The 20,717-nt window shown below is 32.1% G+C and overlaps 2 protein-coding genes across 2 annotated transcripts; both read left to right on the top strand.

Moving 5' to 3' along the window:
• The first annotated feature begins 3,629 nt into the window (after positions 1 to 3,629).
• On the top strand, positions 3,630 to 4,754 carry LOC134705826 (acetylcholine receptor subunit alpha-like). Its single transcript, XM_063564542.1, has one exon. It carries the CDS (start codon positions 3,630 to 3,632, stop codon positions 4,752 to 4,754), a length of 1,125 nt encoding a protein of 374 aa, XP_063420612.1.
• Positions 4,755 to 17,044: 12,290 nt separating this feature from the next.
• Positions 17,045 to 20,475, top strand: LOC134705203 (uncharacterized). The gene is made up of 2 exons (XM_063563966.1): positions 17,045 to 19,187; positions 20,104 to 20,475. The coding sequence occupies exons 1-2, from the start codon at positions 17,108 to 17,110 to the stop codon at positions 20,421 to 20,423; spliced, it is 2,400 nt and encodes a 799-aa protein (XP_063420036.1). The 5' UTR covers positions 17,045 to 17,107; the 3' UTR covers positions 20,424 to 20,475.
• The last annotated feature ends 242 nt before the right edge of the window (positions 20,476 to 20,717 follow it).

Here is a 20,717-nt window from a genome sequence, read left to right on the forward strand (position 1 = left end):
GGGAATTTCTCGCTACATTGAAGACCTGTCGGTGACCTTCTGTTGTTGTTTTGTTTTATTTGGTCGGGTTGTTGTCTCTTTAACACATTCCCCATTTCCATTCTCAATTTTAGTTTTACGGCAATAACGATCTGAATTGAATTATAAAGATTTACCCTGGGCATTGCACAATGATATGTGGTCTTCAAGTGTATGACATTCGCGAAAGGCCCGAGAATTATCTGTGAATCTATCTTAGCATATAGTTTTGTTATATATTAACCCCCTCCCTCCCTTACATTAGACTGTTGTTTTTCTCTATTGAATTGTTTCATATTTTTGTATCATGGTCTCTTATGGGCAACTATAATGTATGTGTTTTTTCACACAATTGAAAGCTATATATACGGTTGCCTATAATTGTCAACATCAACTTCATTTGAACTTTCGGGGAAACTTGTTTCATTTCGTTATTTATAAAATCTATATAGCCAACGATATAAAGAGCATAGGCGGATCCAGGGGTGGGGTAGGAGTGGAAGAGAAAAATGACACTGTCTCTATACGAAGTATCAAAATGATTGTCCCTCCGTTCCAGCCGGGTGTGGCGGCGTATTTGTAAATCCCATACAGCCGAATGGACTTCCTTCTGAAGCATGGCTCTTTACGAATGGATATGAGGAGTTCGGTTTAATTCCAAATAAGAACAAATAAATAACTCATATACCGATAACTCGACCGAATCTACGGATAAAGTTATGCACTGTCACTGGAAAGTCGGATATTCCGCATAGAAAAACAACGAGTCGACCGCATCTTTGTAATGTATTGCTAGACAAAAAACGTGCAGATGGCCAAATTTATAATTGGCAGTCCATACCTTGTGATCATTTTTAAGAAAAAATAACAAAGTAAAACTTAAATATCTATAGTCGTGAAAGTTAACATGTACAACCAATATCAACAAAGTGGTTACAAAAAACTTGTCGAAATCAATTTAATTTTGGTCAGTAGTACACAGCTTCTACAATGATGTAGTTTACCCTCTAATGTCGATGTAACTGTGTCCTAAAACTATTTCATTGTCATAATATTAATTATAAAAATCATAAAACAAAAGCAAAAAAAGAAAACAACTACACATGAGCAGCACAACGGGTACCACATGTGGAGCAGGATATGCTCACCCTTCCGGAGCATTTGATATTATCCCCAGCTTTTGACGGGGTTCGTGTTACTTTGTCTTTTTTTATGTTGTGTCGAGTATTCTTTTATTTGTCTGTTTGTCTTTTTTTTTAGCCATGGCGTTGTCAAGGTTTTTTTCTATCTATGAATTTGAAAGTCCCTCTGGTATCTTTCGCCCCTCTTTTACATTGTTTCGACTTCAATCACACACCAATCTTTATAATTAAGGACAGTTGGTTGGATAAAAGTGATGGATTGTCTAGTATTATTAAACTGAAGTCGTATGCACTAAGCATGGCGTCCTGACCCAATCCTATACCTCGCTGACAGGGTTACTATGAAATGACTTTAGATAGCTGTCAATATCAGGAGGAAATGCCAGATTTAATTACACTTTTAGTTGGGACCCGTGTTTGATATTTGAAAAAAAATGATATCTCTACCTTTATCTTATTGCAAATGTTTAATAATTAAAACAAGTTGACAAACCTGGACATGTTGTGGAATTAGAATTATCTGTCATTTATGGTCAGCATCACAATTAAACAACAAATCCATTAATCTATCAAATTAATTACTTGGTAAACTAACAAGATTGGAGTAAATGACTATGACTGTAAAGTAAATATAGAATTTCTATCTTTTTATCGGAAATCAATAGTCCTAATGTCCTGTAGTTATTTCGCTTTCTGCAATTTGGGGGGAGGGGTATTCTGAATTGTAATTTTAAAGTAGCTCAAAGACTTTGAGACCTGACAAAAGAATGTTCTCCTTTTTTACCTGCAAATTACATTTTCAAACTGTCATCGATTGAAATGCAATGTCAATATCAGCGGATTCATTAGACAAAAACATTACTACAAAATAAACTGGAGCAAACATATTACGATCGACAAAATAAAAGAAGACTGGATAAGGAGAAACACAAAAGTATTTGTCCAGAACTATGAGCGGAGAGATGATCCTGATTGTATGCCTTCCGAAACTATGAGCGGACGGATCATCCTATTTACATCCCTTCCGAAACTGTGAGCGAACGGATGATCATTTTCACATCCCTTTCGAAACTGTGAGCGGCCAGATGAACATGTTTACATCTCCTTTAAAACTATGAGAGGACGGATGATCCTGTTTACAGCCCTTCCAGAAAAATGAGAGGACGAATGATCCTGTTTGCATCCCTTCCGAAACTATGAGCGGAGGGATAATCCTTTATACATCCCTTCAGAAACTGATAGCGGAGGGATAAGCTTGTATCATCCCTTCCAAAACTTTTAGCGGACGGATGATCCTGTTTACATCTCGTCCGAAACTGTGAGTGGATGGAAGATCCTGTTTACACCTCGTCCGAAACTGTGAGTGGAAGGAAGATCCTGTTTACATCTCGTCCGAAACTGTGAGTGGATGGAAAATCCTGTTTACATCTCGTCCGAAACTGTGAGCGGACGGATTATCCTGTTTACATCCCTTCCAAAACTATGAGCGGACGGATGATCTTAACTTTTGTTTACATCCCTTTAGAAACTGTAGGCGGAGGGATAAGCTTGTATCATCCCTTCCGAAAAATTTAGCGGACGGATGATCCTGTTTACATACCTCCCGAAACTGTGAGCGGATGGAAGATCTTGTTTACATCCCTTCCGTTACGTTTTGGTGTTTGGATTGTAAGATGACGATACATACAAAGTTCTGAGTTTTAGGTAGACAGAACCGTACTACATAGAATAATCACACATATTGAACAACTGTATAAAAAAAGTTCGGGGTGAATTGATTGCAGTATTGTAGTATACATAAAGGCGATAAAATTAATGTGAAATAAATAAATTTTATACTTAAACAAAACAAAATATGAGAAGAATCGAGAACATGAAAAATTCCCTAATAGACATTGGCTTAATATCTATTTTTTTTTAAAACAATACATAACCATTATAATAATTAACTAAATATATCGAGTATTATAATCTTATCCTTTTATCAAGATTTTATTGTACACTCTTACAGTTTACACTGTTACAAAAGGCATATATAGATATAATATACAGCTTGACAGAAGTGGTATAATAACAGAAAAAAAATTGAAATAAACTTATATACAGGTCAATTCAATATAAGTAATCAAACTTATTTTATCACTTATTTTATTAAATTGCGAAATCCACCAATTTAGACATTGAATAAATGTGATATTTAAAGTGATGAATGAAATGTAAAGAAAGCATATTGTCAATATGCGACTAAAACGAGTAAAAACAATAGTTTAAATATTCAACGAAGCGGTTCAAGTACAAAGACTTAAACTGTTGTGTTTATTATCATGACATGTGACCACTTACGATATCTGTTAGGATAGTCGAGATTAACACAACACCGGTCAATTTATTCTTGTACTCGTTATGATAAGGATTTGCAGCAATAGCTTAGCAATGCAACTGTTTGTTTTATTATTACTTTGCATCTGTATGGGAAGAGCTGTAGTTTTAGGCTCAAATGATATATACAAAGATTTATTTCAAAATTATACGAAGGAGTTGATTCCGACATGGGATGTTCCAACACCTCTCAAACTTCACATCAATGCTGCATTAATATCAATAGTGTCGTTTGTAGAACTCGAAGAAAAAATTATAACGACAATGAGTTTTTCATTAAACTGGATGGATCCTAGATTATCATGGAATCCAATTGAATATAATCATATTTATTTGTTAACGTTACCGTCATATACTGTCTGGCTCCCGTATCTGCACCTTTCTAATAGTGTGAACGATGTCAAACCCATTGGACAGGAAGCAAACTTCTATGCGATTGTAACAGCCCCAGGAGCGGTTTATTGGAACCCAGGTGGAGTATTTGAGGCACAGTGTGCGCCTGATGTATCTAACTTTCCTTTCGATACACAATTCTGTTCGTTTACAATCCTTATGTGGGGTATGCCAGCTAGCGAAGTGGACTACATTAGTAATTCCAATGTTCCAGATCTGACTTACTATTATCCCAATTCTGATTGGACTCTTACTGGCACACAACAGTCTGTAATTAAGGGAAATTATTCGTCAACGTTTTTTGTCGGACTTTACATTAAACGTAAACCAGCTTACTACGTCGTAACCGTAATATTACCCACATTTATGTTTTGTCTGATAAATCCACTAGTATTCTGTCTCCCCGTGGAATCAGGAGAGCGAATTTCTTTAGGTATGACAATTCTACTGGCTTACGCTATATTTCTTACCATAGTATCGGATTCAATCCCAGCTAAATCTGACCCTTTGTGTATCCTTCTTCTAGTTCTTGTTTTAATAATGATGATAAGTGGTGCAATTGTTATTTTGACTATTGTTAGTTCGTACTACTACTATATGGAAGATATAAGCCATGCGAATGCATGTTTAAGGCGTTTAACATTGCGATTCAAACGAAATCAGGTAGAGAATTTCAATGAGGATGGAAACAAAAAATCAAATTTGAATTCTCTGTCAGGTAAAACCATGTCTAAAACCCTTGACATTATATTTTGCATCATCTCTTTTGTTTCATTTATTGGAATATTGTCTGCATATTTTCTATATGTATTGATAGTATAGTATTGTAACATTATTAATTTTGTTAGGAAGACACATGTTCATAGTTCTGTATAAATTGTAAAGTATGTGAATTGCATTTATACTTTATTATAACTTTAAGGGGCTAAGTTTTGTGAACCTATGAAGCCAGAAAAAAAGACTGAACAATAAGGTACAGTCAGTATTACCTGCGACTTTTTTCTTTTATATACAATAGTCTTAGGTATCACTGATTTATTTTAAAAAGCTCCTCTTACTTTTTAGTGTTTGAACCAATTTAGAGCCCCCTTTTTAAGTCATAGATCTGCCACTGGGTTTGGTTTGAGATATATTTTATTACAGCACGTTTGGATTGTTAATTTTCAGTCCACTTGTTTAATATTACTTGGATATTCCCCTTTTCTCATTTCGATATTAGCATCGTTCACGTAACCAGTCCGCATTCTCATTTTTCGAAAAAATAAGCATTTTCTTATCCCAGGCATAGATAACCTTAGTTGTATTTGGCACAACTTTTTGAAATTTTGAATCCTCAATACTCTTCAACTTTGTACTTGTTTGGCTTTATAAATATTTTTGAAATGAGCGTCGCTGATGAGTATAATGTAGACGAAACGCGCGTCTGGCGTACAAAATTATAATCCAGGTACCTTTGATAACTAAATCGATATAAGCACCATCGACCTAAGCTCCGCATTCTCGTTTTCGGTATTGGCATCATTCACTTATTAGCTCATCAATTTCATTTTCGGCATTTTATTCGCTCACTTTATTTACAGGACAATTCCTTGGAAACAAAACGAATCTATAAGTATGCATATTAAAGTTTTCTTCCTGTGTACTTAAAAACATAATATTTGTAAAAGTTAGGGAAATTTAGAAAGCTCCAGTCGAAGAAATAAAATCATTATTATTTATACAGTCTTTATCTATTATAAATATGTAATACATTTCATTTTGAGTGCTAGGCCATGATGTAATTGATTGATTTAATTGATATCTGATGTTAATGGTCAACATAATGTAATGTTTAATCTTAGTTCAAAACTTTATTTTGTTTGACGGAATTCCAAAATCGATAGACGAAAGAAAGGCGTAATTTATTTTGAAGCTTGTCAAAGTTTATGTCACCTCAAATGTGTGTTCTTCTTAACAGGTATGATCCTTCTGAAAACTTTCTAGTGAATAATGCTATATCTGTTCCTATTGTAATACATATCATATAAATATTATACAATCTTATATCTTTTATTTCGTATACTTTATATGTAGTATAACGAAATCATAGATCTATATTTTAATTAGATTGAAATATATAAAGTAATTTTCATTCAATGATAGATAAACATGCATAATTATATTGACTAAGAACTGTACATGTATATGATAATGCATAAACAATTTGGATTGAATACTCACAGTAGCTGATTTCTATTATAAGAAATGCAGTTGTCTCACTCAACGGAGATGGCATCAAAGAAATTACGAAAACATTAGAAAGATATTTGAAAGCGTGTATATAAATATTATGTATAAGGATGAAAGACTTAAAAGAGGGACAAAATATACCAGACTCAGGCAGAGGAATAATTCAAAATAGACTGGAAACATCATGGCTAAAATTAAAAAGACAAACAGACAAATAATAGTACAGAAGACTCAACACAGAAAACTAAAGACTAAGCAACACGAATCCCACCAAAAACTAATAGTGACCTCAGGTGCTCCCGATTAGTAATCAGATCTGGCTCCACATGTGGCACCCCTCGTGTTGCTTAGGGTATTACAAATCAGGTAAATAGTCTTCTTTGTGTAATCATACGTTTTTTGATTGAGTTAAGTCTGCTAATTGATATTTTATCGTATGTTTTTATATGTTGTGATGTTATGCTATTGTTTCAGAAAAAGGGAGAAGGTTTGGGCCCATTAAAACGTTTAATCCCGCTGCAAATGTTTGCACCTGTCCTAAGTCAGGAATCTGATGTACAGTAGTTGTCGTTTGTTTATGTAATATATACGTGTTTCTCGTTTCTCGTTTTGTTTATATAGATTAGACCGTTGGTTTTCCCGTTTGAATGGTTTTACACTAGTAATTTTGGGGCCCTTTATAGCTTGTTGTTCGGTGTGAGCCAAGGCTCCGTGTTGAAGGCCGTACTTTAACCTATAATGGTTTAATTTTTAAATTGTTATTTGGATGGAGAGTTGTCTCATTGGCACTCACACCACATCTTCCTATATCTATATAATTCGGTAGGTTACATTCGTGAAAAGGGAAGGGTATTGTAGTTGGACATAAGGAACATATCCGATATCATATGTGTAACGGTTATTCCATAACGATCAGCCAACTCGTGATGGCATCCGTAACATTTACGAAGAGGTGATTTCAACTTCACTATTTGGAACTCTTGGTCTGATAGCTTCCTTGTAACAGCAATACTCTATTAAGAAAATCATGATAGGAAATACAAGCCCGGGAAAGTGCGTGTACTCACGATGTGTTCAACACTCTCTATTGTAAAAAAAAAACCAGTTATTGAGGAAATTTGCAAAATGTTAGACAGTCGAAACAGGAGGACTACATTTATACATTAATATATTATTCAGATACATCCATATTCCTCCTGGAAACAATAGTCCAGTCAAACTAAGATTTAACCTAAAACTAATTGCAACAGAAAATGTTTTAGTTCTAATCTATAGCATTATGCCCTTTATATACACAAAACAAAGTCCCATAAAATAGAACTTGAGGAAAACTCAAAATCAGCATTTTTATTGGAAGGGGAGGTAACTATTGCAAAAATTACTATTTTTTTTCAGTTTTTGGTAGTTTTTCTTGAAATTTATGTAAAGTATGATACTTTGATGACGTTATAAGTTTGTATTTGACTTAATTATATAATCTTCTACTCATGAAATGTACAAAACCGAAGTGTTGTGGGTAGTTTAATTTTTTTCATGAATTTTTCAATAAAGAAATTCCAAATTTGAAGCTTTGTAACCATTTTGAAAAAATAATGTAAAATGTTCGTATTGTTTGTATCTGTATATTGTATTGTTTCAGCAACTTACTTATCTAAAGAAACTTTAAACCACAAAAAGAAGAATACATGCTTAATTATTCTTATTAAATTTGAGATTCTTTACCTTGACATGTTGAAAATTCAATAAATGGTCAACTAATGAATTACGAAATCTAGATTATAGCTTGGTAAAATATATGAAAACACCTTTAGAGTTGTTTGTTATACACTAAAGACCGCTAAAAAACAAGAATCAATACATTATGATGAATAGAAGCGGTAAAGTTATAATTTTGTATCAATTTTTATTGATCTTTCTGCCTTTTTTGTAAGGGTTATCTCCCTTTTCAATGCAAATCTCCATAGGAATTTTAAATGGTGATTTTTTTAGTCTTCCTCAAGTTAGATTTTATGGGACTTTTTTCTGTGTATATTTGGGATATTATACTAAAGATTAAAACTTTAAAATCTTCTGTTGGAATTACTTTCGGGTTAGGGTCAATTTAATGCTAGATTGACTGGACTACAAAGAGAAAAAAGGAGAAACGAAAGTAAGAGCTAAGAGTCTTTTTTATAATTGTTTCAATAAATAAAATTCATTGATTTGATTTAATAAATGTAATCCATTGATTTGATTTAATAAATGTAATCCATTGATTTGATTTAATAAATGTAATTCATTGATTTGATTTAATAAATGTTATTCATTGATTTGATTTAATAAATGTAATCCATTGATTTGATTTAATAAATGTAATCCATTGATTTGATTTAATAAATGTTATTCATTGATTTGATTTAATAAATGTAATCCATTGATTTGATTTAATAAATGTAATCCATTGATTTGATTTAATAAATGTAATCCATTGATTTGATATAATAAATGTAATTCATTGATTTGATTTAATAAATGTAATTCATTGATTTGATTTAATAAATGTAATCCATTGATTTGATTTAATAAATGTAATCCATTGATTTGATTTAATAAATGTAATCCATTGATTTGATTTAATAAATGTAATCCATTGATTTGATTTAATAAATGTAATTCATTGATTTGATTTAATAAATGTAATTCATTGATTTGATTTAATAAATGTAAACCATTGATTTGATTTAATAAATGTAATCCATTGATTTGATTTAATAAATGTAATCCATTGATTTGATTTAATAAATGTAAACCATTGATTTGATTTAATAAATGTAATCCATTGATTTGATTTAATAAATGTAATTCATTGATTTGATTTAATGAATGTTATTCATTGATTTGATTTAATAAATGTAATTAATTGCAGTGTAATCAGTGACATGTTTAACTTGTCTCTTACTTATTTATTTAGCCAAATAAAACTCCAGTCTTTCGACCGCAATTACTAAAACTGTCATCATCCCTGTACAACAAACCTAGCAAACAACAAGTTAAAAACATAGTCGTCAAAATTAGCTACGTTATCGACACACTTATTTCAGAAGTGATATAATTTAATTTTCTTCATCGACAAAATATTTCATGTCCAACATGCAAGTTTTCATTGTCAAAGTTTTTAACACAGTAAAACGTATTTTATAACAACCTCTGCCATTGGCATTTTCATTTTAACAGTAAAGTAAATGTAGCTCAATGTAGATATTATATACTGCTTGCACTGTGAATATTTATGCAATTCAACACTGTAATAGTTTTTCCTTCGTCTGATTCAGAATACCACATATCTTTTTTTTTCATACCTATGTTATGTCCCCGGGATTATGTCAATCATACATGATTTGTTGCAATACCGACATGCTTGTACTTTGTCACAAAAAAACTGAAATAAATTTCCTTCAAATCGAAGTAAAAAAAACAAATATACCCTTTAACATTTGAAATGATGAAGACAAAAATATGTTAGCCTTTTTCAACTGATTTTTATAGTTCGTTCTTATGTTTAACTGTTATAACACTGTCCAAGGTTAGGGGGAGGGTTGGATCCCGCTAACATGTTTTATCCCGCTACATTATTTATGTATGTGCCTGTCCCAAGTCAGGAGCCTGTAATTCAATGGTTGTCGTTTGTTCATGTGAAACATATTTGTTTCACGTTCATTTTTTTACATGAATGAGGCCGTTAGTTTTCTCGTTTGAATTGTTTTACATTGTCTTATGGGGGCCTTTTGTAGCTGACTATGCGGTATAGGCTTTGCTCATTGTTGACGGCTGTACGGTGACCTATAGCTGTTAATGTTTATGTCATTTTGGTCTTTTGTGGATAGTTGTCTCATTGGCAATCATACCACATCTTCTTTTTTTATACTATATCTTAAAAGTTATTTACGAATATTTGAAATTTAAACCTCTATAAGATGTGACGTACGGCATTTCATTTTGTCATTGGTAATGATCCATATCTGACAGAGAAGACATATACCAGACTCAAGCTGGCAGCCACTTTTATCGGCCTAAGACATATTCATAATTCTCAGAAAGTTTTCGTAAATATTGTTAGATACCACTAATCGTTCCAACAATCAAGACAACAGAGACAAACAGGGATAAAAATATGAAAATGAGAATATATGACTTAAGTGTTAGCGTGTTCAGGGAGACGGCACTCAATTTACAAAAAAAATAATTGTTGTTTTAAGGAACTGTAAAGGTCTCCACAGGTTTTCAACAGGGGTACAATTCATAACCTTGAATATGAAAGCCTCGAATTCCATGATACTTTTTCTGTGCGGTAGTTATATCTACAAAATCCAATCATGTACACGACATATAATACATGTATATTCATACATGAATATTTATATATTGGGAATTTATTTTTGTTTCCAAACAGAACTATAAGGTTATGTATAAGTGCCTCCGTTCACTGCACAATTGTAAATTGTCTTCCTAAAGACCAGCAAAAATAAATGTCACAAGTACACGTAGTCATAAAAAAAAGTCGTATAATGAACGTTATCGAACAAAAAATCAGAAATACAAAGTATTATATGTGAATGGTTAGGAAATCCGTTTCTCCTACATGTTTTAAAAGTCAAAGAAAAATGTTTTCCCTGATACAAACGTTTTCAGAACCAGCTTTGTGTAACCTATAGACAAATTCGACTGTATATAAGGAAGTTAATACGTTTACTCTGATTGAAATTATCTTTTATAACTTTTTTTTAGTAATTGAGAACCTATGTTGTTTATGGGTAATAGGTGAAATGTTGCATGATCCCTCAAAATGACAGCAAGCGGAGTTTTCCGGACGATTTTTATTTGTACACTACTAAAAACTGTCAGGTCCTGGCCGTGGAATATTTCAGATAATTTTTTTTTTTACTGATTTTTACTAAAAAAAAAAAAATCTCTGTGTGTGCCATTGCAAGAAATAGTTTTGCTCGTTATTTTGTCATATTTAAAAAAAATTCTCAACAAAGTTTTCCCGTTTAAACTGTTCTTGAAAAAAGTTTGGCATGTGAAACGGACTAAGACATATTCAAACAGAAGTGCAAATACCAGTCCTCCCTTTTGTGTATACATATGAGAAAACATTTCAAAGTAATTGATTGAATTCAAATCCATCACACATTGTAGTCCGAAAAAATAAAGGACTTCATTCCTATCAAACACCTTTTTAATTGTTTACCCGTATATTTCTTTTAGTTTTAAGTGAAATTGTAAAGGAAATAATACTATCAAGACGTCTTTCCATAAATCTTTTTTTTCTGTTCTGACTTTGTAGAAATGACTACTTTTCGCGCAATCGAAACGGTGCATGGACATATTTTGTTGCATATTATTAAAATTATTTTCAATATTATCGTTATTAAACTTGATTATCGACACATGAAAGTTTGTCAGCATTGTCAATCTTTTTACGTTAAAGTACCAATAGTTCGGTCACTACTCAATTAATTTTGTCGATAACGTAGCTAATTTTGACGGCAAAGAAACATCAATTCGATCACTTCTCTGTTACGGGCTGTAAGCCATGTGCCCATACCAATCAGCATCAGCCAAAAGACATATAAACCAAAAGATTGATACGACAGTAAATCTTGAAGTCATGAGTAATAGTGACCAGCAATACACATTCAAAACAAAAGCATTATCATCACCAGCATGCATTTCTTGATGATTCTACACCTTAAATAGTAAGTGTTACTAAATTTTTAATACGTTGGTTGCCAAAGGTGATCCAATTATTAGATATCATCATAAAACATGATAAACTAACGTTTGTCCGTTCAAATAGACAGACTATGTACCATCAGCAAACATTTTACATTTTATTCATGTTTAATAAATACGAGTATATTCATTCGTTCGCTGTTGTCGTTATTTTCCTGGAATGCATTTACATCTCACAAGGATTCATTCAAGACTGAGGAAGAAGATATCAAAAGGAGAATTAAATCTAATAAGAGGATAAAACAAAATTACGAAAAGAAAAACCTACAATCTATATAACAGTACATAAAAGAATAAACACTAAACAATACGAACTCCTACCAGAAACATGATTTGATTCAAAGTGCTTATGAAGGAAACACAGACACTGATCGACTTGTTGCAACCGTCGTTTTAAGTTGAATTAATAAATGATTTTTAGTTTGAAATGGTTATTTTGATCTTAACCTCTTTTGAAAAGTATCGAACAAAAAACGTGATGTTATGAAAAACGTTTATAATTCAAAGTAAAACATTGTTTTACAAGATAAACTAAAATTAAATATTACTAATATTTTGCATAAGAAACAGTTTATTCAAATATATATTGTTTTTGCTGTTAAAGTCTTATGAAACGAGTGAGTGGTGAAATAATTTTAAGTTTAATAATTTAAAAGGTCAAATAAAGTACGAAGTTGAAGAGCATTGAGAACCAAAACTTCCAAAAAGTTTTGCCAAATACTGCTAAGGTAATCTTTTCCTGAGGTAGAAAAGCCTTAGTATTTCAAAAAATCTAAATTTGGTTTACAGTTAATTTATAATTATGAACATATCAATGATAACTCAAGTCAACACATAAGTGCTGACTCTTTTAAACCCGTGAAGGTACTTGTGAGAAAAAATGTATATCAATTTTAATAAATTATATACTAGTATATCATTTTCATTCTTTGTTTTTTCACTTTCTTATTTATTTTCACCATATCAATTTAAGTTCATTAAATGAAATAACTCAGTTTGGTATTGTTTATATATCTACGAGGAAGAAGAGAATCAGAAATGAAATGTTATACTTTATACTCCTGGAAATAAAATACTTTTTCTATTGTACATTACCTTTAAACGCTACATCTTGATCATCAAACTGGCTCTCTAGATATATGAGTAGAACGTTTGTCACCCAGTATTCATCATTTTTGTGGTATTATCTCTTTTAAAATGTTTTCTAAATTTGAAAACTCTTCTAAATCTTCAGTCTTCTGCAATACGTGTCCAAATGTTTATGCATTCACTTAGAATCTCTTTTTCTGTTGTTCGAAGTGTAGACTTGAAAACGACAGAGATTTTATACCAGGTTATTCTATACTGGATAATATCATTGGTGCTATCAAGAAAAGTTACAAAGTCCTCCTTATTCTAACGGACAACTTTGTGTCTAGTAATTGGTGTCAGTACGAGGCAGATCACGCCATAATTAAATCATTCGATCTAGAATCAAAGGAAAGTAATTGCGTAATACCAATTATGTTAGAAGAATGTTCAATCCCTGAGAAAATCAATCATCTAAATTTCATAGATATGACAATAAAAAGGGATTTTGTGCAGGAAATGAGGAGAGTAAAGAAAGCTTTGTTGCCTGTGGACATATGAAACAAACTCCTAAACAAACAAGACTATGCCCGATTATTTATTATTAATGTTTTGAACTTATTAAGTAATGAAAATTCCATGAGCTAATCAGTTTGTTTATAAAACTTATTTTAAACTAATGATTGAAACCTTCCTTTTAAATTAAAAACAGGAACTGTATATAATTGAGTCAATTCTCTGAGATGTTTAAATTGATACACATTTTAACATGTCGGACCTATTTAAGCTAACTATACGGTATGGGGTTTGCTCATTGTTGAAGGCCCTACGGTAACCTGTTGCTATTTTAAACCATGTCAGTTGTTTCATTGGCAGTTACACATTATCGAAATTTCACCAATTTAAAACTGTCATCAAACGAACCACAAGTTGATTAGATAAAAATAAGGAAAAGGATAAATCATGTCTGTTTTCAGAAAAATATATATATCTGTAGTAAATTTGAAATTAATTTCGAACATTTTATGAAACACTCAAAATATACAAGATTTCTTGACAATTTCTCTGCAATTTAGATAAGGTTGCACAAATGTTGAAACTTTTAACGAATACGCACTAAATCAATGGTGATAATATATAAACAACTGATTTATTTATGACCACAGAGGGGGCTTTAAGTTTCTAGTCCCACTGTTGGTTTCCGTTCTCTTACTTTGAATTATTTTGCCTCAGCTAAATGTTATGAAACTTGTACACACAGTTCAAATTTGAGTTGAGGAGGTGTCACTTTTACAGTCTAGAGTTATGCACCTGTACAAATTGAAAAAAAGCTGATTTTGTTCGTTTCCATTCTCCTACTTTAGTTTGCCTCAACCAAATGTTATAAAACTTATACACAGTATTCATTACCATAAAACCCAGATCAAGTACAAATTTGTGTGGCATCACTTATACTGTTTTTGCCTTTATAACGTTATATGCTATGCAAGCGGGGGCACAGTCTTAATTTATATTTCGTGGTTTTTTTATGAAATCGTGAAACGAATTTAAAATACTTCGTGGAATTAAACACATTTTATCTTTTAACCAAATTTTTCATCAAAAAACAATATAGAAAATTGTTATATTTTTAAACAGTCTAAATGAAACGATTATTTATTTTTATGCGACTGTACTATACAAATTGTATCTTGTTTCAGCATAACTCATTTGTTCAACCGCTATCAATTACCCTTACACTTATTCAATACTTTAAAAGAAAAAACAGAGGATGTGGCTTATCTTTCTAGGACACAAACCCCTTTTTAACTCTTTCATTTATTTTTTCTCGATAATTCATGATTTGAACTTCTTATAATGAACATTCAATGAACTTCCAATATTTTATTAGGGCGTTTTGAAAAAAATTATCTACAGACAAAAGAAGATAAATACACAGTCACCAACGTGTATTCAATCTATCTTTGAATTCATAATTGCATGTTTCTAGACTGCCCATTACCTTTATCTATTTCAGTTTCCCGTTTTGCACCACTCGGCCGGTACCCACAGAACGCATCAAATTGATGAACTGTAAAATATGGTTGAAATATTTAACACTGGACGTACGAATTTAGAACTATTTCAAGTTCTGTAGTCTAAAATTCGATGTGCACTGCTATCCGCTATCCATGAGATCTTAGGGTGCTCTGAGTTAACAGTACGTTTATACTTTGATTATATATTAATATAGACATGTAAATATAATGTATATTGTGACTCCTTCACAATACACAAGCATTTAATACCTTTGTAATTCAAATACTCAATTACGTAATATGTTAAAAACAATATAACACAATAAATCGATAAGATAGGATATTTATAGAATTTGATTTTCTGAAATTTGGTATACGACCTTCAGCATGTATATACATTAATACTTATATCGTTCGGATCTTTCTTATCTGTTATAAAGTTTTAGTCAGACTTCAATTTTAACCGTTGAACCAGAGTATGGTTTTTGGTAAGTAAATAATGCAATGTATATGGTGTTATTATGATATTAAAATTTAACTTATAATTGTATATAGAATATATATTAACACAAAGACTTTTAGAGGATTCTTTTCTAGGTGAACAGGGTGCCGGACGACTGTTTTGGTACATCAAGTAATTTTTATTTTCGGAACAAAGCTTTAAATTTTAATACTTCAACAAAAATTAATGCAACTACTTTCGTTACTATTGATATTTGTAATAATAACTGACATATAATGACTGAAGGTGGAACCCCTTTTAATTAATGTGTTCTAACATGCACTAAGAACCAATACATACATTCTGCTGACTTACTTTCATTTTGATTATAAGAAATATTTATGAATATGCATAATGTTTTCTTGTACACTTATAACTACCTAAAGAATTTGCGTTCATTCAATATTTAATAATTATAAATTGAAAAAAATCGTATGTTTACATCAAATGAGTCTCTGTGTGTAATTTTGTTTCTAATCGTTTTGAAAAGGCGGCCGATTTCACGGCAAGAAAAAAAAGGGATATTCATATATGTTAAAAACCAGTCATATGTAATTCTACTTATAATGTTTTATTATTTGCTTTTTTAATATTTTCCCTTTTGTACACTCTCTTTTTATAACTCTTACCCAAATATGATAAGAAATATCCAAAAGACATCTAGAGGACAATAAACAACATAAAAAAGATTTATGGCATGCTTGTCAATCTGACAACACTCCACCAGACACCTAATGGCGTAGACGGTTAGCGATCATAGGTCACCTTGCGGCTTTCAGTATTGAGCAACACCCATTAGGCATAGAAATCTATGGAATTCTCCGAAATGGTGAATGTAAAACAGTTAAAACGGGAACAGTGAAGGTCTCATTTATGTACAGAACAACAAACGCAAAACAGATATGAACTGATTAAAATTCTAGTTGCCACGATCTCACAGGTTCAATATATGTGTACTGCCCGTTGAGTTGAATACAGTATTGTATGCTAACTGCAAAGAAGTTTAGGTATAAAATGTTAGTTACGTCTACTGTTTTCTCCATGGCATAGAAATGACAGTTTGGTAAATATACAAAGTCACATTCAGGAATGCTTTCATAGATAAAAGCAACATTAGTGTACCGCTGTTAAAGAGTCATAATTCGATTTAGCAAAAACAAAACTGGGTGTAACAATCTAAACCCAAGGGGAATAAACTAACTATAAGAGGAAATCAACGACACGTCTATCAAATACAAAGTAGATGTGAGAGTCCAGTTATGCATTCTTATTACTTAAAACTTTCCAAAAGGTATACATGTAGGTTACTGTTGCCAGCGGGAAATGTCAGTCTTTTTCGAGCATGCCATCGAATGCCAGTAGCAAATCATTTTATATTTTCACCATGGTCCACCTGTTTTGTAGAATCTGCACACCTGAATAGTCAATAGTCAGCAATCAACTTGTCGAATGTATTTATGTTTATTCAATCACATTTTTAGATTATTGATTTATTAAAAGTTAAAAATACTTATTTAGGAGAATAAAGAAAAAGATGAAAGAGTGAAGGCTGTCCTTTTCCTTGTAATCTGTTTTCATCAACAAATATGACTGAAGAGGAAATTACGCCGGGATTGATAGGTCTGAACTTAAATATTATCCATGCTCTAGATATGCATATGATTGAGGATGCAAAGCATAATATCTACAAATTGATTGAAAAAGAGCATTCCACTCTAATGAATGTTCACAAAAACATGGTTGCATTATTCAAAATGAAAATTCCAAGAGAAAGACGAGAGGCTAGACTTGAGTTAGAACAAATAGTAGAAGAGTTCCCGGATCATCTTAATGCTTTGGCTGATTTAGAGCACATCTATAGAGAATTACACAGAATAACAGACGCCGAAAAATGTCGTAAAACTATTGAACGCAATCTAAATGGAAAAACGCTGAATTCTCTACAAAATCAGAGAATGTGTTTGCTTGAGCAAGGGTATGCAATTTTAATTGAGCGAACATTGATCAATGAAAGGACAGTTGAACTGAGAATTACGGACTTGCATAAGATGCTGAATACTGAGTACGAAAGAAGCGAAGGTAAGAGGAGAGAATGTTTAGAACGCAGTCTTCACCATCAAATGCAAGTTTTACGAAATGTACAAAACGCAAATGAAGATGAGAAAGTAGATGGCCATATACTCCGGAAGGGTTCTAGTCTCCAAAAATTTCAAATGGCGGATGAATTATCAACAAATCCCTTACCCCACGTAGTTTGGATTTTTTACTTTGCAAAAGCATTAAATCAATATTATGACTCTTTAGAATATATTTCTAAATTAAAAGATGGTATGAAAGATGAGATGAGGTCAGTAACATTAAAGGCCATAGATAAATTTTGGTTCATAACCCAACAACCTGTCCAGGAAGACATGGAAACGTTTGTAGCAAGATCATATGCATACATAGGACAAATATTAATGAAACGGAAGAGTCTCATTAATTCATATTCTACTGTTCCTGAATTGCTGAAAATTCCTGAACTCCAAAAGATATTGAACGATCCTCTTCAAGCCTCCAAAAAAGCATATGAACTAAAGCCTGATGATGTAACAGTACTTAATAGATATGGCAGAACCCTATGGAACTGTGTTCTCCAAACGGACAGCATGGAAAATAAACTTCTACAACTTTATAAATCTGAGGAAATTCTTTCTGTATCTATCGACAAAGATGCACAAAGAAACTGGTTTGCCTATTCTTCAAGAATGATTGTGAGAAAAGATATTGCTAGCTTTGAAAAGGAAGAGAGAATTGTCGAAGAATACTTAAAGAAAGCAAAATCAGATGGACATACCTGCTTCAAATCGAAAACCACACGAAAAGATATGACTGTACTGGCAGAAGTGTGTCAGAAACTAGCAAAGTTTCCCAATACAAACGAGTGTGGTCCTGAGTTTGTACGCGATCCTGATTATTTACACCAATCGTTAGACTATCTGTTTTATTCTACATACTTAGGCGATCCGCCAGAATATCACTGGACTCAAAGAACAGCCTCATGTCTCTTTGATCTTGGCGAGTATGATCAAGCTATTGAATGGCAGAGAAAAGCCTGGTTTCTCTCCAAAATAACTTTTTCGTACGCTTTTGATACGTTGTGTATATATATGCTTACCATTTTTGAGAGAAAAACTTTATCGGAGAAACTTGATCATCCCATTTTCAGAGAATTTTTATATATTTTGATATATGGTGAAAATAAGTACAAGGATATAACAAGAAATCTTGAAGGATTATACAAAAAAAGGAAAACAGAAATGCATCAGTTTTTAAAAGAAGTTATGAAACTTGACCCAATAAGAACAGACGAGAAAAGAATACTTCAAAAATGTTTGGACGTTTTCATTACATTATCGAATAATCAAAGTAATCTCAGTCGTGAATTTATGCAGCTGAAGTCAAAACTTCAAGAAATTGTTCCTGAAAAAGAAATGGAGTTTGTATTGTCCGAAATATTTAAGAACCCATCTGTAAAGCCACTTGAGACTGGATCGAAAGCCTTATCATCGTCTTTCAAGTATGATTTCTTTGTATCTCATAGCCATTTAGATGGTAGTTGGGTTGACAACATTCTTCTCCGAAATTTAGAGAGCAAGTTTGATGAGAGCGACGTTGCTTTTAGAGGTATTTCTGCTTGTATATTATTCAAAATACGTATCCTTCCGCGGTTAATATTAATACAAATAAGTATAAAGACCATTTACGAGCGAATCTTGCTGAATGCAAAATTTTACATCTCGTTTTTTTAATTCTTAATATACATCATTTTAATTACTAGTAGAAGAAGTAGTTAAACGGCTTGACCAATTCAAAATTGTTTTTGTTCGTCACACTGATCTTTCAAATATGTCAACTCATAATCTGATGTGTTCGTGGATGGGGTGGCAATGTTCGTAGGGTGTGTTAATGCGCTTGAACGATTATGCATCTTTTATACATATCAAATGCGTTTTGGTCGATTGAATAATTAAATATAAGAATATTTGGTATGAGTGCCAATGATACAACTCTCCATCCATGTCATAATTTAATAAAATTAAATCTTTATAGGTCAAAGTACGGTCTTCAATACGGAGCTTAAGTATATATGTGCTTATAATTATAGATTATCGTTTATCATCTCAACGGGATTGATTTTCACGCTTGAGCCGGTACAGCGATAGTAAGAAACGGTCGATTTGAGATGACCTATAATCTGTATATCGCTTTTTTACCTATGACGACGGTGTTAATTGCATTGACAACAGCATGTGCGCCCTTAGTTTATATTGACAAATATTAGTTTTAGTCTACTGTGCTGAGAAAGGAAATTATCAGTTAGTAAGATCAAAGGAAAATTTCGTAAAATAGCGATAATAATTGTGATATTAATTCCTAGCTTTGAATACCATTTTGGTTAATTCGAAATGGAACAAATGATGACTATAAGAGTCAGGTAAACAACTCTCGTGATATATTTTCTTGTAAATCGGGGCAATTGGTAATTCATTCAACCTTTTTTGTTATGTAAAAAACTAAAACTGTATTTTATGAATTTCAGGTTGCATTGCTGATAGGGATTTTACACCTGGCATTTCTGTCCTAAACAATATTTTAGAGGCCATTCGTGAAAGTAATAAGGTTATTCTCGTGATATCTAAAAGTTTTGTGTCCAGTAACTGGTGCCAGTATGAAGCAGATCAAGCAGTCATTCGATCTCTGAAATCTAAAGCTGACAACTGCGTTATTCCAGTTCTCTTAGAAGATTGCGAAATACCAGATAAAATTGCAAATTTGAATTATGTAAATTTATCAACAGAGACCGATTTCAGAAGAGAGGTTGGACGATTGAAATTGGCCTTACTGCCAGACGACAAGTAGATAATACTACCAGACAACAAGTAGATAACATTTAGACGTTTAGTACATCTGTTTGATTGGGAAAAAGTTAAATAATGAGTGTTTTAATACTTACTAAATTATAGTATTTTTCTTACAAAGTATGCTAGTTATAGATATAAAAGAACTTAGGATGGTGATAAATTTCAATTTTCAATCTAGTTTATTTTTTGCTGTTTGCTTTACATCCAGTGACAAATATTGTATGCGTGTTAAGGACGAAAACAAATTAATGATTAATATAATAGGTATGTTCTTCTAAATAGGGATCGACCG

The sequence above is a fragment of the Mytilus trossulus genome, chromosome 2 (genome assembly GCF_036588685.1).
Source record: "Mytilus trossulus isolate FHL-02 chromosome 2, PNRI_Mtr1.1.1.hap1, whole genome shotgun sequence".
Lineage (NCBI taxonomy): Eukaryota > Metazoa > Mollusca > Bivalvia > Mytilida > Mytilidae > Mytilus > Mytilus trossulus.